This window comes from Stenella coeruleoalba (assembly GCF_951394435.1).
Source record: "Stenella coeruleoalba genome assembly, chromosome: 8".
Classification (NCBI taxonomy): Eukaryota; Metazoa; Chordata; class Mammalia; order Artiodactyla; family Delphinidae; genus Stenella; species Stenella coeruleoalba.
Genome location: NC_137154.1, coordinates 103,352,327 through 103,379,641, shown reverse-complemented (window position 1 = coordinate 103,379,641; position 27,315 = coordinate 103,352,327). Strand labels below are relative to the sequence as shown.

The 27,315-nt window shown below is 35.5% G+C and overlaps 1 protein-coding gene across 7 annotated transcripts in view; it reads left to right on the top strand.

Annotated features, from left to right (window-relative positions):
• Positions 1–27,315, top strand: part of ARHGAP32 (Rho GTPase activating protein 32) — a 272,293-nt gene that overhangs the window by 106,881 nt on the left and 138,097 nt on the right. For all 7 annotated transcript variants that reach the window (XM_079929489.1, XM_079929486.1, XM_079929487.1 and 4 more), the window contains one exon: positions 9,451–9,559. In XM_079929489.1, the coding sequence (XP_079785615.1) occupies positions 9,455–9,559 (105 nt within the window). In that variant the 5' untranslated portion in view covers positions 9,451–9,454. The remainder of the gene's footprint in view (positions 1–9,450; positions 9,560–27,315) is intronic.

Sequence of the window (27,315 nt, the reverse complement as noted above, 5' to 3'; positions counted from 1 at the left end):
CTATCGACAGGTGAATGGATAAAGAAGATGTGGCACATATATACAATGGAATATTACTCAGCCATAAAAAGAAATGAGATTGAGTTATTTGTAGTGAGGGGTATGGACCTAGAGTCTGTCATATAGAGTGAAGTAAGTCAGAAAGAGAAAAACAAATACTGTATGCTAACATATATGTATGGAATCTAAAAAAAAAAAAAAAAGGTTCTGAAGAACCTAGGGATAAGACAGGAATAAAGACGCAGACGTAGAGAATGGATTTGAGGACACAGGGAGCGGGAAGGGTAAGTTGGGATGAAGTGAGAGAGTGGCATGGACATATATACACTACCAAATGTAAAATAGCTAGTGGGAACAGCCACATAGCACAGGGAGATCAGCGTGGTGCTTTCTGTCCACCTAGAGGGGTGGAATAGGGAGGGTGTGAGGGAGACGCAAGAGGGAGGAGATGTGGGAATATATGAATATGTATGACTGATTCACTTTGTTATTCAGCAGCAGCTAGCACAACAGTGTAAAGCAATTATACTCCAATAAAGATGTTAAAAAAATGCAAAACTCCTAAAAGAAAGGGTTCTGAAATTCAACTACATAAAATATAAAACATCTGCATTATAGAAAACAATAAGCAAGGACCAATGACAGCCTTTAAAAAATACTTGGAATTCATAATACAAATGAAGAACTAATCTCTTTAGTATATAAAGAACTAAAAAGATATAAGAAAAAGACCAGGAACTGAACAGAAAAATGGGCTACTGTATAAAAAGAACTTTTTACACTGTGTTGTATTTGTCTTTCAGGTACACGTGAACATATATAAAAATGACATTTACAGATTTGTAGCATAGTTAGTAATAGCAAAAGATTGGAAATAATTCAAGAATTCATTAGTAGGGGATTGGTTCAGTAAATTATGGAATATCTACACAGTGGACTGTTACACAGTTATAAAAACAGTGAAGAAGCTCTTTATATACTGATATGGAAAGTTCCGCAGGAAATATTAGAGAACTGAACAAGTGTGTGCAAACATACTTTTTATGTAAAAAGTGGGGTGGAGTTGGAGGAATAAAACTGTTCTAATTTTTTGCGCAAAGAGTAGCATATTTACACATTGCTTTTTTACTTTGCTTTTTGTGGGTATATTCTTTAATATATATGCAAAAATTACATACATAAATATATATATTCTTAAAGTCTGGAAGAGTATATAAAGTGGGGAATTTAATGGGTAGGAATTGGGCAGACTGGAGACAGGGAAGGGAGGTAGATTTTTCGCTATATACCTTTTGATACTCTTTTGATTTTTGCATGATAAAGTTATACTTGCTAAGAATTATAGTATATCAGGCATTTCCAGTTGGAAATCACCAGAACTCGATTCCTCTGCCTTCAGTAATCCTCCATTCTGTTTTCACCACCAACATAGCTAACCCTGTTATTGTTAGAAGTTCAATTTCCTTATTTTCTGGGAATTCTAGGAATATTAGACATTTGTAAGCACTTAATAATCTGTATAAACGAACCGGAACAGAGCTCCAATATTTTAAGGTGCTTTGTAATCTAATTTATTAATATCCTCTGAAGGTAGGAAAATATATTACTCCCTATGATGACAGGTAGTAACTCTTATCATTTACAGACACACACAGCCACCTTGTAGCTTCAGTTTTACAACGTAAACAGAGAACACCAAACTCACCAGTTTAGGTATATCTCAACGAGATGTTCTCTTTAGTAGAATTTAAATATATTCTTTCACAAACAGACAGACATAAATAGACTAAAACCCATTTCTCTGACAGAGAATAGGTGCCTTTCTCTATCTGTCAAATATCACCACATGGTCAGACCATAAGAAAACTTCCCAGTCATTTCCTATACCAATGGGGAGTAACTCACTGTCCACCAGTGTCACAGAACCATACCCAGCTGGGCAAAGTACCAGAAATAAACAAAAAACAAAGATTGGGGGATAAAAGGAAAGAAGTTCTATTGCTGCTTGGAATTCACTCCGGGGATCAAGGGAAGATATCCCTGGGAGCAAGCAGTCCCTTAGGCGATGTGTCACTTGGACTTTTCTGTGGAACTTCAACTCCGTCAAGTATGACTTTTCATGTTATGAACAAGAAACTCATAAAATATAAAGTGAGTGTATGTCAGAGATTCAAATAATTTTTTAATTGGGGAAGCAGCAAGATGGTAAGGCTAGTTCCCACAATTTGAAGAAAGTGTTATTCTCTCTTCTTTTTCCTTTTGATTGAAAATATCCAGGTTCAAGTCTGGAGATGTTTTACACAAAACTTTGAATTATAGCATTAGATTCTTTAGGTTTTATGGTTAGTAATCTTAACACTTTGTCCTTTCTGTTAGATATGCAGCTATAATTAATCACTTTAAGGGTAAAATTTGTCTATAATTTTAAAAGCATAGAAGAAAATAGTCAATTAAATAGATACTAAGTTTTTGTGGAGTTGATTCATTGTTACATGACACAAAACGTATATAAACAATTTTTATACCTTTTACGATAATGTGTAACATTTGCCAATAATTTTTTTTTTTAAAGAAGATGTTGGGGGTAGAAGTTTATTAATTAATTTATTTATTTTTGCTGTGTTGGGTCTTCGTTTCTGTGCGAGTGCTTTCTCTAGTTATGGCAAGCGGGGGCCACTCTTCATCGCGGTGTGTGGGCCTCTCACTATCGCGGCCTCTCTTGTTGTGGAGCACAGGCTCCAGACGCGCAGGCTCAGTAGTTGTGGATCACGGGCCCAGTTGCTCCGCGGCATGTGGGATCCTCCCAGACCAGGGCTCGAACCCGTGTCCCCTGCATTAGCAGGCAGATTCTCAACCACTGCGCCACCAGGGAAGCCCCCTACCAATAAATTCTTATTTTATACTTTTTTAAGGTATAACTTGCATATAAATAAACTCCACAGATCAGAAGAATGGAGCTTGAAGAACTTATAGAAATGTATACATTCATATACTCACAACACAATCAAATATAAATTATTCTCAGGACCCTACAAGACCCTTGCCCCTCCTATTCAGTACCTCTCCCAAAGGTAACCATTCTGACTTCTGTCACAATAGATTAGTTTTGCCTGTGCTCTAATACTATTCTTCTGTGTAATATTATATGGAAGATAGTACAAATTATTTATCTATTGTATTTTTGGTGGGATTTTTTGGTCTTAATAAATAATTGTATGATACTGGTCTATATAAATACATTCTATTTTTGCATTTGACCTTATATTCTCTGATCTTGCTAAATTATTTTATTAGGATTGTTTTTAGAGTCTGTTAGATTGTTTACATACTGTATCATTTTCAAATATGAGAATTTTATTTTTTCTGTTCTAATTTTTATACCTCTTATTTATTTTCCTTACCTTCTTAAATAAAACTGATTAAGAGGGACTTCCCTGGTGGCGCAGTCGTTAAGAATCCGCCTGCCAGTGCAGGGGACATGGGTTCGAGCCCTGGTCCGGGAAGATCCTACATTTCGTGGATCAGCTAAGCCCGTGCGCCACAACTACTGAGCCTGTGCTCTAGAGCCTGTGACTCACAACTACTGTAGCCCACGCGCCTAGAGCTCGTGCTCCGCAACAAGAGAAGCCGCTGCAATGAGAAGCCTGCACACCGCAACAAAGATAGCCCCTGCTTGCCGCAACTATAGAAAGCCTGCGCGCAGCAACAAAGACCCAACGCAGCCAAAAATAAATAAATAAATAAATAAAAACTGATTAAGATCTCAAGGACAATGTTGAATAGAAGACATTCTTGTCTTGTTCATGACCATTTTGACCATGCTTGTCAGCGGGAAAGCATCAGTTTTACCATTAAGTGTGATGCTAGGTGTGTGTGTTTGTGTGTGTTTGTGTGTGTTTTAATAATCCTCATCAAAACATACATGTATTTAAAAAATCATGAATAAGTATTAAATTTTACCTACTGAAATTATATGTTTTTATTCCTTTATTTTAATGATGTGGTCAGTTTATAGGGATTGATTTTAGAATATTAAAATAATTTGTAATTTGGACTGAAACTCACTTGTTCACTATCCATTTTGCTAATATTTTGTTTAGGAGTTCTGCAACTATGTTCATGATGTTGAACCATAATTTTTTTTTCTAGTAGTGTCTTTATCAGCTTGTTATGAAGGCTGTCCTGGCCTCATGGAACAGGTTGGCAGGTCTTCCTTTTACTTTTATGCTCTGGAAGAATGTATGTAAGGTTGTTATTATTTATTCCTTAAATGTTTGAAAGAATTCGCCAATGAATCCATTTGGGCTTGCAGTTTTCTTACAGATTCATTTTCTTTAATAGCTATAAGACTATTTAAATCTTTTGTTTCTTGTTTCAGTTTTGATAAGTTGTGTTCTTCAGGGAATTTGTTCATTTAAACTAAATTCTCAATATATTGGAATAGAGTTGTCGGTAGTATCCTCAGAGTCTTTTATTTTTATTTTTTAAAGTATTTATTTATTTATTTGGCTGTGGTGGGTCTTAGTTGCGGCAGGCAGGATCTTCGTTACCACGTGCAGAATCATCTTTGCAGCGTGTGGGATCTTTAGTTACCCATGCAAACTCTTACTTGCGGCATGTTGGGACTAGTTCCCTGACCAGGGATTGAACCCTGGGCCCCCTGCATTGGGAGCGCAGTGTCTTAGCCACTGGAACACCAAGGAAGTCCCTCTCAGAATCTTTTTTAATGTCGGCAGTCTTCTAGTTATATCTCCATTTTCATTCTTTATATTTGTGTTCCTTGTTTTTTTCTCAATGTTTTTTCCTAGGCGTTGTCCATTTTATTAATCTTCCAAAGAATCAACTTTTGGCTTTGATTTCTTCTATTATACACCTGCTTTCTATTTCATTGATTTCTTTATTAATTTTTTTTTCTTTCTACTTTTTTGAATTAATTTTCTGTTCTTTTTCTAGATTTTTATGATGGAAGCATAAATCATTTATTTTTCAACTTGTCTTATTTCAGATAATATACATTTAGAGGTGTGAATTTTGCTCCAGCTCAGTTTTATTCTACACATTTTAATGTGTTTATTTTTCAGATCAAAATATTTTCTAATTTCTGTTGTGATTTTGTGTATTTGACTCATGAGTTATTCAGAATTTTGTTTCTTAATTTCCAAACATTTGGGAGAATTTTTAGTTCTCTTTCAGTAACTGATTTTTTAAAAAAATAAATTTATTTTTGGTTGCATTGGGTCTTCGTTGCTGCACACGGGCTTTCTCTAGTTGGGGAGAGCGGGGGCTACTCTTCGTTGTGGTGTGCAGGCTTCTCATTATGGTGGCTTCTCTTGTTGTGGAGCATGGGCTCTAGGCACGCAGGCTTCAGTAGTTGTGGCACACAAGCTCAATAGTTGTGGCTTATGGGCTGTAGAGGGCAGGCTCAGTAGTTGTGGTGCACGGGCTTAGTTGCTCCATGGCATGTGGGATCTTCCTGGACCAGGGCTCAAACCCGTGTCCCCTGCATTGGCAGGCAGATTCTTAACCACTGCACCACCAGGGAAGTCCCTTTCAGTAATTGATTTTTAGTGTAATGCTCTGGTGGTCACAAAACACTTCATTCATGATTTAAATTTTTTGTATTTGTTGAGACCACTTCATGGTCTAGCATATGGTCTTTTTGTAAATGTTTTGTATGCACTTGTAAAGAACGTATATTCTGTAGTTGTTGGGTTTAATGTTTTAGTTCAGGTTGGAAAATTGGGTTGTTCAATCTCCTATATACTTACATTTTTTTCTTTTCGCTTGCTTATTCTATCAGTTACAGAGAAATGTTTGTTAAAATCTACACCTGTAAGGTGGATATAGCTATTTTCCTTTTAGTTCTTTCAGATTTTGCCTTATGTATTTTGAAGCTGTGTTGTTTGTTGCATATGGATTTAATTATTATTTTACTCTGTTGATTTGACACTTTTATCATCATGAAATGTCCCCCTTTACCTATTTTTAATTAGAATTTTTAGTCCATTTACTTTTTTATTGAGATATAATTTACATGCCATAAAATTCATTCCTTTAAAGTATATGATTATGTGGTTGTTAGTGTATTTTCAAACTTACACAAACACCACCACTATCTAATTCTTGAACGTTTCAGAAAGAAATCTCTTATTCATTGGTAGCAACTCTCCATTTGGTCCTCCATCAAGCCCCTGGTAACCACCAGTATACTTCCTGTCTCTGTGAATTTGATTATTCTAGATATGTTGTATATATGGAATCATACAATCTGTGGTCTTTTGTGTGTGACTTCTTTCATTAAGCATAATGCTTTTACTTTTCATCCATGTGGTAACATGGATTAGCACTTCATTCTTTTTTTAATGGCCAAATATCATTTTATTGTATGAATCTGGTAAATTTTTTGGTTCATTTTTCAGTTGATGCTTGTTTCTACTTTTTGGCTATTACGAATACTATTGCTATGCATATTCATGTAAAGGTTCTTGGTGGACATATGCTTTTATTTCTCTTGGTTAAATACCTAGGAGTGGAATTGATGGCTCATACAGTTTTTCTATGTTTAACATCTTGAGAAACTGCCAAACTGTTTTCTCTAGTGACTGTACCATTTAAATTCCTACCAGTAATGAGTGAGGGTTACAGTTTCTACACATGCTTGCTAACTAGTCCAGTCGTCTTAAAAATTATTAATAATATCCTTGGACTGAAGTTTACCATCTTGATATTTATTTATTTGCCTTGTTTATTCTTTGTGCCTTTATTCTTCCTTTACTGCTTTCTTTGGGATTAATCAAGTATGTTTTATTTTTCAAAATTTTCTCCTCTATTAGCTTTTTAGTTGTACATTTATTATTCTTTTAGTGGTTACCATAGGGATTGTAACATATATCTTTGGAATGTTGCATTCTTCTCTAAAATAGGATTTATTTCACTTCCCAACCAATAGAGGATTCCTAAACTGTTTGGCTGCATGTACCCCTCCTATCCTTTGTGCTTTTTTATGTCTATTATGAACCTCGTAGGACATTATTTTTGTGTTTATATCTGCTTTTACATCAATATTTACTTATGTTTCCCCACTTTTTGTGCTCATCATGCATTTCTGTAGATCTGGATCAGTTTCTTTTGGTTGGAAGAACTCTACTATTTCTTTTATTGAAAGTCTCCTGATAATAAATTCTTTCAGCTTTTGTTTGAAAATAAATTATTTTACCTGATTTATTAGTGGATAGTTTTGTGAGGCAGAGGGTTCTATGTTGGCAATATTTTCCCTTTTACTATGCTGAAGATTTATGCTATTATCATTTCCATTGAAATGTCCTCACATTGTTATCATTGCTCCTTTGAAATCAATTTGTCTTTTATTTTCTGGCTGCTTTAAAGAATTTCTCTTAGTAATTTTTTTATAGCAGTTTGAGTGTAATATAGGTGTTTATTTTTTAAAATCCTGCTTGAGATTTGTAAGATTCGTTTGATCTGTAGTTTGATGACTGTCACCAGTTTTGAAAATTTTCAGCCTTTATTTTTACAACATTGCTTTTGTTTCTTTTTTAAATTCATGTGTCTTATCTCTGAGTTGTGAATTTAGACATATATGAGGGCTTTTTTGCGTATTTTATGCTGTTTTATGTATTTCTGTCACTTTTTTCTTAATGTGCTTCCATGTGGATATTTTATACTGAACTGTCTTCCAGTTCACTAATCCTCTCTTTAGTCATGTTCATTGTTCTGTTAAACTGATCCAATGAGTTCTTAATTTCAGATATGGTATTTTTCAGTTTTAGGATGAACATTTTGTTGTTTTCCATAGATTCCAATTTTCTGTTGAAATTCTTCATCATCTATTTCTTTCATTTTATTGAACATTAATGATAAATGTTTTTAGCAACTTGATAAAAATGTAGCTGAATATTTCTTATCAAGTTGTATATTACTCTTCTCCCTCTGCTTTGTCCTAGGCAAGTAATTGTTTGTAATTCATCTCATCTTGGAGATTCTTGTTTTACGTTAGAGTTTAGGCTAGTTGGTTGCCTGGAGACCTCAGTTTTCTGATGGATCCAAAAGAAGTCATGATTTCATAGATTATCTGCTTCTTCCTCTTGTTAGGCTGGGAGCGATGCTCTTTACAGCTTTCTGCATTGTAAACAGAAGCCAGAAATCCATGATAGCAATTTTAAAGTCCTTTTCTGATAATTCTAAAATCTGAATGAAATGTGAGTCTTTTTCTGTTTTGACAATTTATTCCCGATGTTTATTCATTTGTTCCTGTTTATTATTATTAATTTTGGGGGCATTCCTTGTCATGTTTATTGGATGCCACACAAGGTGGATGAGAAATTTGCAGAGGGTCTATAGGATGTTATTTTCCTCTGAGGACAGTTAATTTTTCTTCTGGCAGTTCTGATCATGTCAGGCCTTGATTTTAAGCTCGGTTAGAGCTTGTTTATTGCTATTTTGACCTTACTCCCAAGGCATGACTGTTCTGGAGTCTCAGTTGAGAGCCCAGCGTTTTTCTTTTCAGTACTCCTCTATCTTGGCAGTGCTTGCCTGGCAATCTCCATCTCCTCAGCGTGGCTGGGCTGTTGAAATATCTGCTTGGCTTTTTGTTGCCCATCAACTAGCTGTTTTTTGATAGGTTTTTTGGCATCTTGTCCTATATACTTATGTAAGCTTAGGAATCAGTTAACAATTTGAGGGGAATTTTCATGTAGATTTTTAGGCTCCTTCTATATATATCTTTTGGGGGACATTTTTCACTCTGGAGCCTCCTCTGCTTTGGCAGCCCCAGTCTCCAGGCTCTGCCTTCTCAGCCCAGTTAAGGTACAGCAGTGTGCTTGGGCTCTATTTGCCATGATTGGTCTAGAAAATCTCTTATACCAAAGAATGATTAAATGTGGAATTTGCTTCATGGGCTCCCCTGCTCTCCAAGGATGTAGCCCCAGAAATCCTACCTGTAAAGCTTGCTTTCCTGTGCTTTCAGGCAAGTAGTTTTATATGTTTTTTCCAGCATTCATAGTTGTTCTTCTTGAGAATGCTAGTGCAATACACTATGTTCCATAAATTGGAACCAGAAGTGCCGTATCTCTTTTCTCATTTTGCATGTGCACTAATGCTTAGCGGAGTTCTATAAATATTGATGACTGTTGCAAATCTTTTCAAGGTTCCAACTGTGTTGAACAGATAAAATCAGTCCTTATATAATAATTACCATAGAGTAAAGGATAACTAGTTATAAACCTCAGTTTTATCTCCTGGAATAAAAGCAGGTGTTGGTACATCAGGAAAGAGCTCTGAAAGCAGAGCAGAAATGGAGAGCCAATACTAGCCACTAAAACTCTTTTAACTGAACTTCAAATCTGGTATGATTATCTGTTCTTTGAATTGTCATTGGAAAGCTGTCCTAGAAACAGGAACTCTTATCACAGTCTTTCATGTTTTGATCTCTAGGAAGATGAAGTCCTCAGTACATTCTGAAGAGGATGATTTTGTTCCAGAACTACACAGAAACGTTCACCCTCGAGAGCGGCCTGATTGGGAAGAAACACTTAGTGCAATGGTAAATCAGTTTTATGCATATGTATGTATGTTTATTTTACTTACATAAAGAAAAGGAACTGAGGAAGCATTACTCACATAAAAAAATTTTTGTTGTTTGTTGCTTTGCTCATTTGTTCAGGAAATATCTGTTGAGAGAATTATCTATTCAAGGCACTGTTTTAGAGTCTCTGGGCAGAGCTGTGAATAAAACACACACATTTCCTGCCTTTGTAGCTTATATTTTAATGAGGTAGGAAGAGAAGCAAATAATTAAATATATAATATGTCATGTGGTGGTATGTGCCGATGTAGAAAATTAATGCAGAGTGGTGGGGTTACAGAGTGGGAGAAGAGAGTGTGAAAGAATAGTTGCTAGTTATATAGGATGGACACAGATGGCCTCTGGGAGAAGTTGAGATTTGAGCAGACACCAGAGGGATGTGAGGGAGTGTGTTTATCTGGGAACAGATCATTTTAGGCAGTGGAAGAACAAGTTAAAGGCTGTAGCATAGAAATAAAAAGCAAGTTGGAAAAAAAACACAAGTAGGACATGTGGCTGAAACTGAGCTGGGAAAAGTAGAGGAGATGAGGTCAGAGAAGTGGTTTGTTGTACTCCATTATAAGGACTTTGGTTTTTTATGCTGAGTGAGCTGGGAAACCATTGGAGGATTTTTAGCCAAGAAGTGACATGATCTGGCTTAAAATTTTAAAGGAAGTCTCTGGTCTCTGTGAATAGGCTAAAGAGGGAGGCAAAAAGAGGACATAAGGAGACCAGTTAGAAGGTTATTATATTAGATGGACAGTGATGGTAGCTTGAACCAGGATGGTAGATGAGGAAAATGGTTCGATTCTGGATGTAGTTTTACAGATAAAGCCAAGCATTTTTACTCATGAATGGGACAGAGAGAGTAAGATAGAGATGTCAAGGATGAGTTCAAGTTCTTTGGCTGATCAGCCTGAAGAATGGAGTTTATGTTCACTGAGATACTGGAAAAGCAGTTCTTGTTTGTTGGGAGTTAGGTGGGAAAATCCTGTGCAGTGTAGTTTTTCCACATAAGTTTGAGATAGTCATTTAATCTATTATAACTTTTATAACTTTTTGTAATTCAGATCTGTTAATGAGAACAATTAAATTTGTTTTGCAGAGAATAACATTTTACTTAATTGGAGTTAAAAGTTAGTGATTCTTGTCAAAATTGGATGCAAATGTTCATTTGTTAATGCAGGTTTGTAATGAGATTTTACATATTTCATTTTTGAAAATGGCTTTTCCCTCAGGTACTGCCAAATATATCAATTTATGAGCATATGATTTTAATTGAGCATATTCGTTGCTTAGAAGGTGTTTATGGAATTCTGTTTCTTCTCTTGACATTTTCCTTTTAGCATAACATTACATTGCAAATTTCTACGCTGAGGAGATGTGAAGTAGTCTCATCAAAGACAAACATGCCCCACACCCCTATTGAATCAAGTAATCCCTGGAGGTGCCAGCATGCCACTGAAAGGATATTCAGTAAATCTTTTGCTTATTTAGAAACCTTTCACAGTTTTCCCGTGTATGTTGATAACCTGCAATAAGTCTACATTGAATTTATCAATGGGAAGAAAGGCGGTATTTGTTATGTGGTGGTTTGTTTACTCTGTATTAAAATGTCATATGACGCGTAACATAGAAAGTTACTGAATTTTGTTTTCTGGAGTTCACATTGATTTGTTTATGGAAATTACCATTTGTATCATATGTTCTTAGCATCTTTTATTATTATATTGGTACTCTAATTTCTTTATTTGTAGACTTTTTTTAAAATTAATTAATTTTATTTTATTTATTTTATTTTTGGCTGTGTTGGGTCTTTGTTGCTGCACGCAGGCTTTTCTCTAGTTGCGGCAAGCGCGGGCTACTCTTCGTTGCGGTGCATGGGCTTCTCATTGCAGTGGCTTCTCTTGTTGTAGAACACGGGCTCTAGGCGCGTGGGCTTTAGTAGTTGTGGCACGTGGGCTCAGTAGTTGTGGCTCACAGGCTCTAGAGTGCAGGCTCAGTAGTTGTGGCGCACAGGCTTAGTTGCTCCACGGCATGTGGGATCTTCCCGGACCAGGGCTCGACCCCATGTCCCCTGTATTGGCAGGCAGATTCTTAGCCACTGAGCCACCAGGGAAGCCCTGTGTGTAAACTTCTTGAAGGCAAGTGCCATGATTCTATTTTTTGAAAAAATCATTACACTCAATAAATAGTACATTGCAAGGTTGCAAAAAGTGTACAGCGAATGATGAAAAGGATATAAATGAGATTAGAGCTGCTGTTTTACTACACTTTCTCTAGAAAATTATACTGATTTTAATGAGGAAGTAAGAGTAAAAGTTTGGGACCTTTTTCTCTTTCAATAATATATGTGAAATATTACGTTGAGAATGAAGTTTATTAAGAGAAACCCTTATAAAATGTTTTTCTGAAACAATTCCATTTATGTAATTTTTTAATAGTCTTCGAAATAAGAGGGCTTAAGTGTTGAACTTTTATCCATTTATGTGGTGTGGCCAGGCCAGAGTATTAGTTTTTTTTTTTTTGCGGTACGCGGGCCTCTCACTGCTGTGGCCTCTCCCGTCGCGGAGCACAGGCTCCGGATGCGCAGGCTCAGCGGCCATGGCTCACGGGCCCAGCCGCTCCACGGCATGTGGGATCTTCCCGGACCGGGGCACAAACTCGTGTCCCCTGCATCGGCAGGCGGACTCTCAACCAGTGCGCCACCAGGGAAGACCCAGAATATTAGTTTTTTAATACATATCTAAAAGAATGTCAGAAATTTCTGAATTGTTAAGAATTTTAAAAAGTTTGTAAACAGTCATTTTTAAATTGAGATATAATTGATACGTAACATTATATTAGTTTCAGATGTACAATATAATGTTTTGGTATATGTGTATATTGTGAAATGTTCACCACAGTAAGTCTAGGTAACATCCATTACCACACATAGCTGCAGATTTTTTTTCTTGTGATGAGAATTTCTAAAATTTACTCACTTAGCAACTTATAAATATACAACTCTGTAAATATTGTATATTTACTATAGTAACCATGCTGTACTTTATGTCCCAGGACTTAACTTATTTTATAGCTGGAAGTTTGTACTTTTTGACCACCTGAACCCATTTCGCTCACCCACCTTTGGCAACCACCAGTCTGTTCTCTGTATCTTTGAGTTCAATTTAATTAATTAACTAATTAATTATATATTTTTAAGGCTTCCACATATAAGTGAGATAATATGGTATTAGTCTTTCTGGTTTTCACTTATTTCACTTAGCATAATGCCCTCAAGGTCCATTTATATTGTAACAAATAGCAAGATTTCTTTCTTTTTTATGGCTGAATAATATTCCTTTGTTTATATATACCACATTTTCTTTATCCATTCATCAATCAATGAATACTTAGGTTGCTTTCATTTTTTGGCCAATGTAAATAATGCTGCAATTAACAAAGGGGTGCAGATTCTTTTTGAATTAGTGTGTTCATTTTCTTCAGATAAATACCCAGAAATGGAATTGCTGGATCATATGATAGCTCTGGTTTTCATTTTTTTGAGGAACCTCCATAATGTTTTCTGAAGTGGCTGCACCATTTATATTTACACTACCAGTGCACAAGGGTACTATTTCTCTTTTCTCCACATCCTTGCTGTTACTTATTTTTTATCTTTTTGATAATAGCTATTCTAACAGGTATGAAGTGATAACCCATTGTGGGTTTGTTTTGCATTTCCCTGATGATTAGTGATGTTGAGCACCCTTTCATGTACATGTTAGCCATTTGTATGTCTTCTCTGGAAAAATGTCTATTCAGAGCCTCTGCTCAGTTTTTTAATCGGATTTTTTTTTTTTTTGCTATTGAGTTGTGTGCGTTCTTTTATATTTTGAATATTAATCCCTTACTAGATATATGATTTGCAAAAATTTTCTCCCATTTTCTTTCCCTTTCTTCCCATGAAAGGTTACCTTTTCATTTGGTTGATGGTTTCCTTTGCTGTGTAGAACTTTTCAGTTTGATATAGTCTCATCTGTCGGTGTTTTGCTTTTGTTGCTTTTGCTTTTGTTGTCAAATGCAAAAAGTCATCTCCAGGACTGACGTCAAGGAGCATAACTACCTATGTTTCTTCCTAGGAGTTTAGTGGCTTCACGTTATTATGTTCAAGTCTTTAATCCTTTTTGAGTTAGTTTTTGTGTGTGGCGTAAGATAGTGGTTCAGTTTTGTTCTTTTGCATGTGGCTCTCCAGTTTTCCCAACACCATTTATGAAGAGACTGTCCTTTTCCCATTGTATATTCTTGGCTTCTTTGTCATAAATTTATTGACAGTATAGAAGTGGACTGATTTCTGGGCTGTTTCTATTCATCTATGTGTCTGTTTTTATGCCAGTATCATGCTGTTTGGACTACTATTAGCTTTGTAATATAGTTTGAAATCAGGAAGCATTACGCTTCCAGCTTTGTTCTTCTTTCTCAAGGTTACTTTGACTATTCCATGTCATTTATGGTTCCATATAAATTTTAGAATTGTTTCATTTCTGTGAAAAACGCCATTGGAATGTTGGTAGGGATTGCATTGAATCTGCAGATTGCTTTGGGTAAAATGAGCATTTTAACAGTATTAATTATTCCAATCCATGAGTATGGAACATCTTTCCATTTGTTTGTATCTTTTTTACTTTCTTTCATCAGCGTCTTATAGTTTTCAATGTTCAGGTCTTTCACTTCCATCGTTAAGTCAATTTCTGGGTATTTTATTCTTTTTATTCAATTTGTTGAATCTCAGTTGTAAATGAGATTGTTTTCTTAATTTCTCTTTCTGATAGTTCACTATTTGTTTACAGAAATGGAACTAATTTTTGTATAATGATTTTGTATTCTGAAGCTTTACCAAATTTATTGGTTTTCACAGTTATTTTTTTGGTGGGGTTCTTAGGGTTTTCTTTATATAATATCATGTCATCTGTAAATAGTGATAGTAACACTATCACTTTCCAATTTGGATACCTTTTATTTCTTTTTCTTGCCTAATTGCTCTGGCTAGGACTTCCAATACTGTGTTAAATAGATGTGGCAAGAGTGGGCATCCTTGTCTTGCTCTTGGTCTTAGGGGAAAAGCTTCCACCTTTTTATTGTTGAGTGTGATGTTATCTGTGTCTGTATCAGATATAGCCTTTATTATGTTGAGGTACAGTCCCTCTATACCTGGTTTGTTGAGAGTTTTTTATCATAAGTGGACGTTGAATTTTGTCAAATGCTTTTTCTGCATCTGTTGAGATGATCATATGATTTTTATCCTTCATTTTGTTAATGTGGTGTATCACGTTGATTGATTTGCAGATGTTGAACCAGATTTGTATCCCTGGATGAAATCCCACTTGATCATGGATGTATGATCCTTTTGATTTTTTGTTGAATTTGGTTTGCTAATATTTTTTTGAGGATTTTTGTATCCATGTTTACCAGGGATATTGGCCTGTAATTTTCTTCTCTTGTTGCATCCTTGCCTGGCTTTGGTATCAGTGTAATTCTGGACTTTTAAAATGAGTTTGGAAGAGTTTCCTCTTTTATTTTTTGGAAGAGTTTGACAAGAATTGGTATTAATTCTTCTTTCAGTCTTTGGTAGAATTCACTGGTTAAACCACCTGGTTCTGGACTTCTGCTGATTGGGAGCTTTTTAATTACTCATTTAATCTCCTTATTGGTAATTGGTCTGTACTACATAGTCATTTTTAAGTCAAAACAGCAACAACAGTAAACCCTAAAATAGGGCTCTATCCTTTTGTGATTTATGGCTTATGATTTATTTATTACTCTTCATAAATGTGTAGCTAAAACTAAGTTTTTAAAGAAACCTAATAAAATGCTATAGAATTTTTCTAAATTACTAAATTGAAATATTTATTTGCAGTTATTTAACAATGAAATCATTTAGTAAATGAATATTAGGATCTTAAAAAAATAAGATTAATTAAACACCTGAAAAGAGAAAGAGAGAATCTTTCACCAGTTTTGAATATTTTAACTAAAATCACCTTAATTGTCATACTTCTTAGTGTTTTTCCATTCACTTTATTTTTAGTATTGATCACTGCAAAATTCTCAAAATGGAGCCTGTTAATTCTTGAATTTTTTTTGTTAGGAACAGTTTCAGTTGCTTTTTCTACCATTCAAATAAATAAATGTGTTCAAGGCTCAGTGCTGCAGCAGGTCATGTTGTAGCAAATGAAGTTATTATTGATAAAATAAAGTCAATGGTCCTGGCTGAAAATGCTCACACATACGCTAACAACCAGAGTCAGGAAAATTAAAACCAGTTACAAATTTTGAACTTCCAAAATACCAAAAAATTTAAAAAGGAAGACGGAAAGTTAATGCTCAGTGTTGTCAACACTGTGTGTTCTCAGGCACATGCTGTCCCCCTCCTCTGCCTTCTCTCCCTCTCCAGCAACAAGCGGGTGCTGGAGCGTGGTCTCTCTCTCTCTCTCTCCCTCTCTCTTTCTCTCTCTCTCACACATGCACACACATACACACACACACACACACACACACACACTCTCACACTCTCACACTCATACACACACAGAAATTCACACTTGGCACATCACAGTCACACCCACTCACTCCTGAAGGTTTGGTCTTTTCCTGTCTCTCTTCTTCCTACCTGCTAAATGTAGGCATTCACAGGGGTCTGTGCTTTGTCTCTTTATGTTTGTTTCTTGCTAGTTCTTTACTGTTCGTGTAGATTGCACTGTCATCTCTGTGCAGATGACTGCCATGTCCATAGCTCTAGCCCTGTAAGAGTTCATTCTCTACATGAAGGTCCTGTAGAAACCATGGGCCACACATTTTCACTAAATCCTCTCTTTCCTCTCCCTGAAATGAGTTGTTTCTTTTTAATATTACAGTTTATGTTAATGACGCTAACTTTATTCCAGTCCCCCAGGTTCAAAACCTTGCACTTGTTATAAATGGTTTCATTTCATTTTTCTTAAAAGCAAAAGCTTGATCATTTTTGATCCAGTCACAGTGGCCTCCTTACTTTTTCTCAAATAAGCCAAACATTCCCCTACTTTGGGGCCTTATATTTGTGTTCTCTGCTCCTGGAAAGTGCTCTTCCTACACAATCTGCAAAGATGGCTCTCGCTCCGCCTTCAGACCTCTCTTCAGATGTTACACCCTAGTGCTGCCTTTACTTGCCACCTTAGGTGAAGTAATAACCCTATCCTCTTCTCTCTTTCTTTCTTACTCTGTTTTAATTTTCTCCGTAGTACTTGCAAATCCTGAATATTTGTATGATTATTGTCTTTCTTTTCCCTTAGAATGTAAGCTCCTTGAGTATGAGGACTTCATCACTATTGTTTGCTGCTTTAGCACCCTTGCCTGGCATAGTAAATTCTCAGTAAATAATTTTTGAATGAATGAAATTTTCATTCTCTGGACAAATTGAACCATTTGTTTCTCCTTGAAAAATGCCCTGAATTTTCCTACATTTTTATATCATTTCTCAGATATTAATATGAATTCTTTTTTCTTTTCCCCTTCTCTTCTTTTTTTCTTTTTTCCCCTTCTCTCTTTCCTTTCTTTTTTAAAACAAAAGTGAGACCATTGGTACACTTTTCTTAGACTTTTAAAAAATACTCTTTGTATTTGGACTTTTTCCCTCTCTATTGCCTACTTTCTTTTTTTAAAATTGAAGTATAATTGACTTACAATATTATGTTACAATATTATGTTAGTTTCAGGTATACAACACAGTGATTTGGTATCTTTATATATTATAAAATGAACACCAGGATAAATCTAGTTACCATCTGTCACCATACAAAGTCATTAACTGTAGTCAACCATGCTATATACATACATCCTCATGACTTACTTATTTCATAGCTGGAAGCTTGTACCTCTTAATCTGCTTCATTATTTCACTCATCCCACTACCCTCCTCTCCTCTGGTGACTACCAGTTTGTTCTGTCTGTGAGTCTATTTCTGTTCTGTTCTGTTTGTTTGTTTGTTTTTTGATTCCACATATAAGTGAAATCATACAGTATTTGTCTTCGTCTGTCTGACTTATTTCATTTAGCAAAATAGCCTCAAGGTCCATTCATGTTGTTGCAAATGGCAAGATTTCATTCTTGTTTATGGGTGAGTAATATTCCTCTGTGTGTGTGTGTCTGTGTGTGTCTGTGTTCGTGTGTTCTTTATCCATTCATCCTATTGGTGGACACTTAGATTGCTTTTATATAGTGCTGCAGTGAACATAGGGGTACATATATCTTTTGAGTTAGTCTTTTTGTTTTCTTCAAATAAATACCCAGAAGTAGGATTGCTGGATCATATGGTAGTTCTATTTTTAGTTTTTTGAGTACCCGTCATACTGTTTTCCACAGTGACTGCACCAGTTTACATTCCCACCAACAGTGCATGAGGGTACCTTTTTCTCCATGTTCTTGCCAACATTTGCATTTCTTGTCTAATGCCTGCTTTCTAAAGAAGAATGAGGATTGATAGAGCAGCTGGATTATTTCTTTTGGAATAAATTTGAGGAAGAGGTAATTTTGGAGGAGGTGTGTATTTTGTTTGTTGTTCCTTGGATTGATAGGTGTCCATCATATGTGGTGCTGAGACTGGTTTCTTTTACCCATCAAGCTAGGAAAACATTTGCAATTTGAATAAAAGAAAAGAAAGATATTGCAAATTCTCCTTAAATGAATATCTTTAGCTCTTTTATTACTGTGTGATGTTTAACAGTTTATTTTTGACTGATGGCTGGATTTTAATTATAATTCATAGACGCTGATAATGTTTAGCATGCTTACATAGAAAATGCAGAAGAGTGGTTTTAAAAAAAAAAGAGACCAGTAATCCGATTTCCCATAGTGGTGAGATTATTTTGGTATGTTTCCTTCATGATTTCTTTTTTTTTTTAACATCTTTATTGGAGTATAATTGCTTTACAGTGGTTAGTTTCTGTATTATAACAAAGTGAATCAGTTATACATATACATATATCCCCATATCTCTTCCCTCTTGCATCTCCCTCCCTCCCACCCTCCCTATCCCACCCCTCTAGGTGGTCACAAAGCACTAAGCTGATCTCCCTGTGTTATGCGGCTGCTTCCCACTAGCTATCTGTTTTACATTTGGTAGTGTATATATGTCCATGCCACTGTCTCACTTTGTCCCAGCTTACCCTTCCCCCTCCCTGTATCCTCAAGTCCATTCTCTAGTAGGTCTGTGTCTTTATTCCCATCTTGCCCCTAGGTTTTTCATGACCATTTTTTTTTTTTAGAGTCCATATATATGTGTTAGCATATGGTATTTGTTTTTCTCTTTCTGACTTACTTCACTCTGTATGACAGACTCTAGGTCCATCCACCTCACTACAAATAACTCAATTTCGTTTCTTTTTATGGCTGAGTAATATTCCATTGTATATATGTGCCACATCTTCTTTCTCCATTCATCTGTTGATGGACACTTAGGTTGCGTCCATATCCTGACTATTGTAAATAGTGCTGCAGTGAATATTGTGGTACATGAGTCTATTCGAATTACGGTTTTCTCAGGGTATATGCCCAGTAGTTAGAGGAAAACATAGGCAGAACACTCTATGACATAAACCACAGCAAGATCCTTTTTGACCCACCTCCTAGAGAAATGAAAATAAAAGCAAAAATAAACAAATGGGACCTAATGAAGCTTAAAAGCTTTTGCACAGCAAAGGAAACCATAAACAAGACCAAAAGACAACCCTCAGAATGGGGGAAAATATTTGCAGATGAAGCAACTGACAAAGGATTAATCTCCAAAATTTACAAGCAGCTCATGCAGGTCAATATCAAAAAAACAAACAACCCAATCCAAAAATGGGCAGAAGACCTATACAGACATTTCTCCAAAGAAGATATACAGATTGCCAACAAGCACATGAAAGAATGCTCAACATCATTAATCATTAGAGAAATGCAAATCAAAACTACAATGAGATATCATGTCACACCGATCAGAATGGCCATCATCAAAAAATCTACAAACAGTAAATGCTGGAGAGGGTGTGGAGAGAAGGGAACCCTCTTGCACTGTTGGTGGGAATGTAAATTGATACAGCCACTATGGAGAACAGTATGGAGGTTCCTTAAGAAACTAAAAATAGAACTACCATACGACCCAGCAATCCCACTACTGGGCATATACCCTGAGAAAATCATAATTCAAAAAGAGTCATGTACCACAATGTTCATTGCAGCTCCTTCATGATTCTTGTAATCAAAGAGTTTTTAACGTAACATCCATATAACCATGATTTTCTTATATAAATTTCCCCAAATTGTTAGTTTCAAAGAATATTGCTTTGTTGATATATTTCGCTTTCTCATCATGTCTGGGAATATGATTTGACAGTTGTAAACCGTATACAATTTTGTTTCCTTTTTTTCTCCATTTAATATAAGCTTTCTACCTTGTTATTAAGGTGCTGCAGTGAAGAGAAAATAGAATATTCGCCATTTTACATTATGGGAAGTGTCATAGGTGAAGGAGTTGGCTGGTTTACTGGCGGGAAGAGATCTCTGGAAAAGACTGGCTGGTGGACATAGTGTTGGGACACCTGTGAAGGGGGGATACAAAACATTGCCATGGATAGGGAAAGAAATTAAGTTTTCCTCCTCATAGCAGAAAAGAGTGAGGGTCTTGAGAGCTGCAGATGGGAAATGGAACAGATTTTAGTGTGCACAGTGAAACACAGGGTTACAAGGGAGAAGGGAGAGATGGCTCTTGCACTGAGTCACATCTGTATACCTCCCATCAGATACCTACCCCACCCGCAGAATTTGCACTTTCTTCCAGGGCTTGCCTTTGTGTGGGCAGCGTACTCCTGTGAGGGATGCTTCAGCAGAGTCTTGGGCAAGTACTGAAGTCAGTGCATTCTGTGGAGTTCTGGGAGTTCTGGAAGGCAAGAGCTTCTGAGGCTTCTCCTCACAGTCCTGGGAAGAGAGGGAGTTTTAATTGCATGAGAAGTAAAGGAGCACTTAAAGCCTGAGGTCACTTGGGAATTTCTAGGGTCTTAAATGTCCACATTGTTAGTATTCGTTTTCTGTTGCTGTGTAAGAAATTACGACAAATTTGGGGGTTGAAAACAGTACCCATGTGTTATCTTACAGTTCTGTCGGTAGAAAGTCTGGGCAAGCTGAGCTAGGTTTTCTGCTCAGGGTCTCATAAGGTTGAAATCAAGGTGTTGGCTAGGTTGGGCTCTCATCTGAAGACTGAAGAATCTGCTTCCCACATCATTCAGTTGTGGACAGAATCTAGTTCCTTGTGATTCCTTTTGGTTCCTAGGTCTGAAGTCCCTGTTTCCTTGCTGGCTGCCAGCAGGGTGTGGGGTGGCGTGAGGACTGTTTCTCCTCCTATAAGCTGTCTGAATTCCTTCTCACTTGGTTACCTCAATCTTCAAAGCCAGCAGTTGCACCTCAAGTCCTTCTCATTCTGTAAATCGTCTTTGACTTTCCCTTTTGCTACCAGCTGGAGAAAACTCTGGTTTTGAAGTGCTCATGTGATTAGATTAGGCTCACCCAGATAATTTTCATACTTTAAGATCTCACTGACATGAGACTTTACATCTGCAGAATCTTTTCACAGCAATACCTAGGTTAATGTTTGAATAACCAGGAGGTGGGAATTTTGTCAGGGGTGGGGTTGGGGGCCCTTTTAGAATTTTTTTGCTTAACAGGGTTATATAGTTTTTCTTTATGCTTCATAATATGTTTAACATATGTGATAACATTAGTTGATGAAAATTACAAATATTCAAGAAATTTTAAAACCACTAATACTCCATAAAACCTATTGCTTGGAAGAAATATATGTATACAGTGTGTTGTAATTGGTATTAAATGAAAACTCTTAATAAACAAATATAATAACTACATAATACCCTATAATACAGAATGTGTTTTTGATATTTTATTAATTAGTAGGACCTTGAGCTTGTTTTATACTCTTCAGTTTGATGAATATCTTTATGTTGAACTTTGCGTTTTCTTTTTACTATTATGGGGAATTACTTAACCAAAGAGTGTGAGGATCCCTACATTACTTGTCAAGAAGTTTTGTTAATTCATATAATAATGTTTAGGGGCTTTTGTGCCATATATTTTCAATCTTAAAAATTTTTAGTCTTTCATATTTTGATAGGAATAGAGCTGTTTATCATTGTTGTAATTTCTCATTTAAAAAAATTCCACTGTCTTTGAACTTTTCCTTCCATATGTCTATATTAGAGATATTAGGTTTTGTGATAATTCAATTTAACCCTTGCAGCTAATGCACTATGGCAGGTTGCTACTTTCTTGGTCTCAGTTTCCTCTCTACGGTGGAATGGCTTAATGAGATTTCTCGAAGCTCTGTGATTATGTGTTAAATACCTTCCCATACTCTTTTTTTCCTTATTTAAAAATGTGTAATACCCATTAGCATCCTGCTGATACCTGTTAAGATGGACTTCATAGTATTTGGAGAAGATAGTCACACACGCAGACAATATGGAAGGGGCAGGCGTTGTGTGGGGCTCACTGTGGAAGCAGCCAGTGCTGTGGTTCTGTATCAGAGGATAGTGTGTTACACTGACGCTAAATCAGTTTACAGTTACCCATTCAGCATTAGAGTTTTATTTGGATTTGGGATCAAGAGAATTGGCATTTGAAGGATTGTTTAAAGATCTGTACCAGTGGTAGGAATGAGAGAATATTTTTCTGGGTTAGGGAGCATAGACGCAAACAGGATAAAACATTGCCAGTTCCTATTTTTGCAATTTTTCAACATCAAATTATGTTTTCCAGAAATGGATGAACTCTACGGTATGTGGTTTAACTGGTTCAGGTCATGGAGAAACAAATACTTTCCTTGTTATAGATGATACAGTTTTTTCAGTCTGCATTAGTCTTTTACCAGTGAGGGTTTTTTTTTTTTTTTTTTTTTTTTTGGCTTATGTTTAGCTTGTGGTAAACTATAGGGCTTAGATTTTGTTACACAAATTCTTGTCAAATAAAGTGTGTTCCCCCATACTTATGTAATTGAGTTTTGAATATAAATTGAAGGCTTTAATTTTTATTCTTGATGAACTTCATAATCATTTTAGTTTGTCTTTGCAACCTATTAAATAAAATCTCTTGAATTCTGTCCCTCAGAGTATTAATATGCTTTTAAGTTTTCTCCTATCTATGAAATTGATAAATATGTCATATATGTTTTTATAAAAATTTTGATAAATTTGGGAATAAAACAGCCCTGTGATCTGCTCCCTCTTTCCTGTCACACAGTAACTTGCAGTGCCATTGACACTTACTTCACATTCTTGAGTATATAATCAGCTCCAAATTCGTCTCATTGTAGTAATATTGAATTCCCATTTAAAAATTGTATCCACTAGCCTATCACAGAAGGCTCAGCTATATACCTGGCTGTAATCTAGTTTCAGTATGCCTTCTACATTTGTCTGTTGCCATTCTGCCAGTCTTATTTAAACACTGCCACCCGCCCCCCAAAGGAAATGAGTAAGGGTTTCTACTTAATGTCTTTGCTTTATATTTGAACTATGTCTTATGCTGAAAACCTTTTTAATGACCTTAACAATTACTAGTTTGATTTAATCTACTTTTAATAGTTTTAAAGGAATAATGCAACTATTATTGAAAACAATTTGTTTCCTTTCATCTCTAGGATATATCATATTTGGAATGTATTACTTTGCATTACTGTCATTTGCAGTAATTCCTCTCTGTGTGCTTAAGCCTCCAGCTTTAAATGATTATGTTCATTTATTTTATTTGGGTTTTGATTTTAAGAGTTTGCCTTCTTCCCCCATTTTAATTTAACTTAGTTTTTACAAATATTTAAAACATTTTACATGGCCCTAAAATCTGAATGACCGAATAAAGCATTCAGAAAAATCAGGCTTCTATCCCTGTCTCTTTGTTCTTCATATGTGAACATTTTATTATTTTTTTCATATGTGAACATTCTAATTGGTCATCGTTTCTCACTTTTTAAGTGTAACAAATTATACATAATATACATTTTATATACAAAATGTTCATATTTACCTTCTTTTTAGATAAAGGGTAGCCTGTTCTTACGTAATGTTTTTTTCCCCCACTCAGTATATGCAGAGGGTTACTTCATAGCAATAGATCGAAATCTTCCTCATTACTTTTATAGCTGTGGCTATTCCATTGTGTGGATGGAACACAGTTTATTTAACCATTCCCTTTTTGATGGGCACCTAGGTTGTTTCCACCTTTTAGTTACTAGAGACAGTCCTGCGAAGAATAACCTTATTCATATGGAGCTTTGTACTTTTGCCATTATAAGAAGAAAATGGTAAAAAAAAAAAAAAGATTCCATTTATTAAAATGACTGTCCTTTTTCCTGACTTAATTGCAGTCGTGCCTTTGTCCTGAATCAGATGGCCATATTATTGGCTGCTGCCTGAATTCTCTAATGTGCTCTATTGATCCACTTTTCTGTTCTTGGGGAAATACCATATTTAGTTATTTTAATTTTATAGCATAGCTTGTTATCTGGTAGAGTAAGTACCCCAGCTTTGCTCTTCTTAGCCTTGGCACTTCTGTGTCTTTTGCATTTCCATATACATCCTTAGAATTAGCTTGCCAATTTACACAGGTAAATCTGTAGATAATTTTGGGGGAAACTGACACCCTGACAATATTGTGTCTTAAAAGCTATGCAAATGAGGTGTGTGTATGTGTATAATATATCTATTAATTTATATTTTCTTATATTTTGAAAAACGTTTGTAGTTCTTAGTGTAGAGGTTTTTCATATAATAGGTATTTTCCTAGGTATTTGATGTTTTCCTCAATATTATTATAATTATTGTTGTAGGTAAAAGTTTCTTGATTTAAAATTTTATTTTCTGCTAATATATAGATATGTAATTAATTTTTGTATATTTATTTTATGCCGAGAGACATTGATGCATTCTTTTGTTAATTCTAAGAGTTTGTAAATTCTTTTGGATTTTATATGTGCATATATATTCCATATATTCCATATTGCACTGGCTAGGCACTCTGTAATGATGTTGAATAGATGTGGTAATTGCATGCATCCTTGTTTTGTTCCTGATATTGGAGGAGGGAACTTTAAATATTTCATCATTCAGTATGATGTTTCCTTTAGTTTCTTTCTGGATACTGTTTATCACATTAAGGATGTTCTTTTCTATTTCAGTTTACTGATTTTTATTTTTTCATGAATAGGATTTGGAATTTTTTCAAATGTGTTTACTGCCTCAGAGATGATTACGTGATTTTTTTCTCCCTTTTTTGGTTAATGTGATGAACTACATTGATTTGTTTTCAGATATTAAACTGATCTTGTATTCCTAGGATAATCTACCTGCTCACGGTGTTTTATCTTTTAAATCTGTTGTTGGTTTCATTTTTCTAACTTTTTATATTCTCCTTAGAATTATTATTTTATACTTCAAGTAAGATGTAGAAAGCTTGCCACCACATAGGTTCCTTTATCTTCCCCCTTTATGTCGTACTTTTTTAAAGTATTACATCAAACAGTGTTATAATTTTGCTTTTAACTGGCACATATATTTTTAAAAACTTCAGAGGAGATTAATGATTTATTACATTTATCCAATTATTTACCATTTCTCTTGCTCTTCCTTTATACCAGAAGTTTCAAATTTTACTCTGTTATTTTCCATTTATAAGAAGAACTTTCTTTAGCATTTCTTTTGGAACCTATGGGCTGGTGATAAATTCTTAATTTTTTTCATCTGAGTATGTTCTTTTACTTCATTTCTGAAAGGTATTTTCACTTGATGTAATTTTTGGGTTGAGAGTCTTACAGCATTTTATAAATGTTTCTCCATTATCTTCTGGTCTTCTTGGTTTCTAATGAGAAATCCAGTAAGGATTTAAATCCTTATTACCTTATACGTAATATTTATTTTTTCTCTGTCTGGTCTCAAAATACTTACTTTATATTTGGTTTTCAACAGCTTATGATGCTTTCTGGTTTTCTTTGATTTTATTGTTTTAATTTTGTTAATCTTCTTAAATCTGTAAATATATATCCTTCAACTAATTTGTAATGTTTTCTGGAATTATTTCTTCAAATAGTATTATTTTTCTGTGCCATTATGTTTCTTTACCATGGGTATATATATGGGTCTATTCACATTTTTCAGTCTTTTAAAAAACTTCTAAGTATCTGCTCTATACATTGGATAAATTGTCAGGTTCACTAACTCTTTTCTTCTGTCATCTCCATTCTGCTGTGGAGCCAAGACAGCATGTTTTATTTCAGATACCACATTTTTCAATTTAAAGTTTTTAATTTGGTCTTTCTTTTTAGTTTACATATTTCATTAAGGAGTTACTGTTTTTCTGTTGATTTCAATATCTGATGGAGCATGTTTATAATGCAGTTGTCTGTTGAACAACATGGGTTGGAACTGCATGGGCCCACTTACATGCAGATTTTTGTCAGTAGCAAATACTACAGTATTGCTTGATCCATGGTTGATTGAGTCTGCAGATGCGGAATCTCGGATATGGAAGACCTGCGTATATGGAGGGCCGACTGTAAGTTATACTTAGATTTTTGACTGTGTGGAGGGAGGATCAGTGCCCCTAACCCTGCCGTGGTGTTCAAGGGGCAATTGTGTATGAGTACATATGCTTTAAAATTTTTGGTAAGTCCAACATCTGTTTCATCTCATATTTGGCACTTCTTTATTATCTTTTCCTTTGGGAATTGTTCAGGTTTTACTGGTTTTTGGTGTGTTTAGTAATTTTGGACTGTATCATGGACTCTTTGAATGTTATGCTGTGAATCTGACTCCTATTGAAATCCTCTGGAGAGTGTTGACTTTTTTATCTTATCAGGCATCAGCCTGATTGGGTTTAGATTGAAATTTCTTTCTGGACTTCTTTAGCTGGTGGGTTCAACATCAGTTCAGTTCCATAGCGTTTGCTGTACTCTTACCTTTATTGGGGATTTTGCACACACTGTCTGCCCTCAGATGATGCTTTTCATGGTTTCTCTGGCTGGAAAGATGGCGCTTTAGCGCATACAGTTTTTCCTGACTGGGGCTGCTGTTAGGTCTAAGTACAGAGAGAAAAAACGTGAGAGGAAAAAAAACCAAGGATTACCCCCACAGTCTTTACACAATAGGGTCCTCTTTTATTGTTCCTCTCTTCAGAAGAATGGGTTCTTCACTTAGGGTCTTATGTGCCCATGCTGCAGCTGAAGTGCTGCTCTCAGGCCTGTCCTTGCGCCATTTTGGAATAAGAAAAAGGAAAAAAATCTCTTGGTTACTTTCCCCACATTTGAGGGGCATTTCCCCCTCAAGTCCTCTGGCCAGAAAGTTGGACTTCCTGAAGAGTTTTTCTCACTGTGCCTGTTACTCATATCCTGATTCTGCCTGTCTTTGGGTAATTCAAGAGGTAATGGGTGGGGACAAAACCAGGAAGTACACTGCCACTGCATTAGTCATTCTTCATTCAAGTTTAACTTTGCTCCCCGATTCATCTGCTCTCATTAAATCTTTTAGGGTAGTTGCATGTTTTAATTTTATTTCATTTTATTTCCTGTAGAGTTTTTATTATAAACAGTAGAAGAGACTGGAAACCTCACATTCTGTTTTTGAAATAAATTTCACTGCATATAGAATTGTATAGACAGTTGTTTTAAAAAGCAGTTGAAA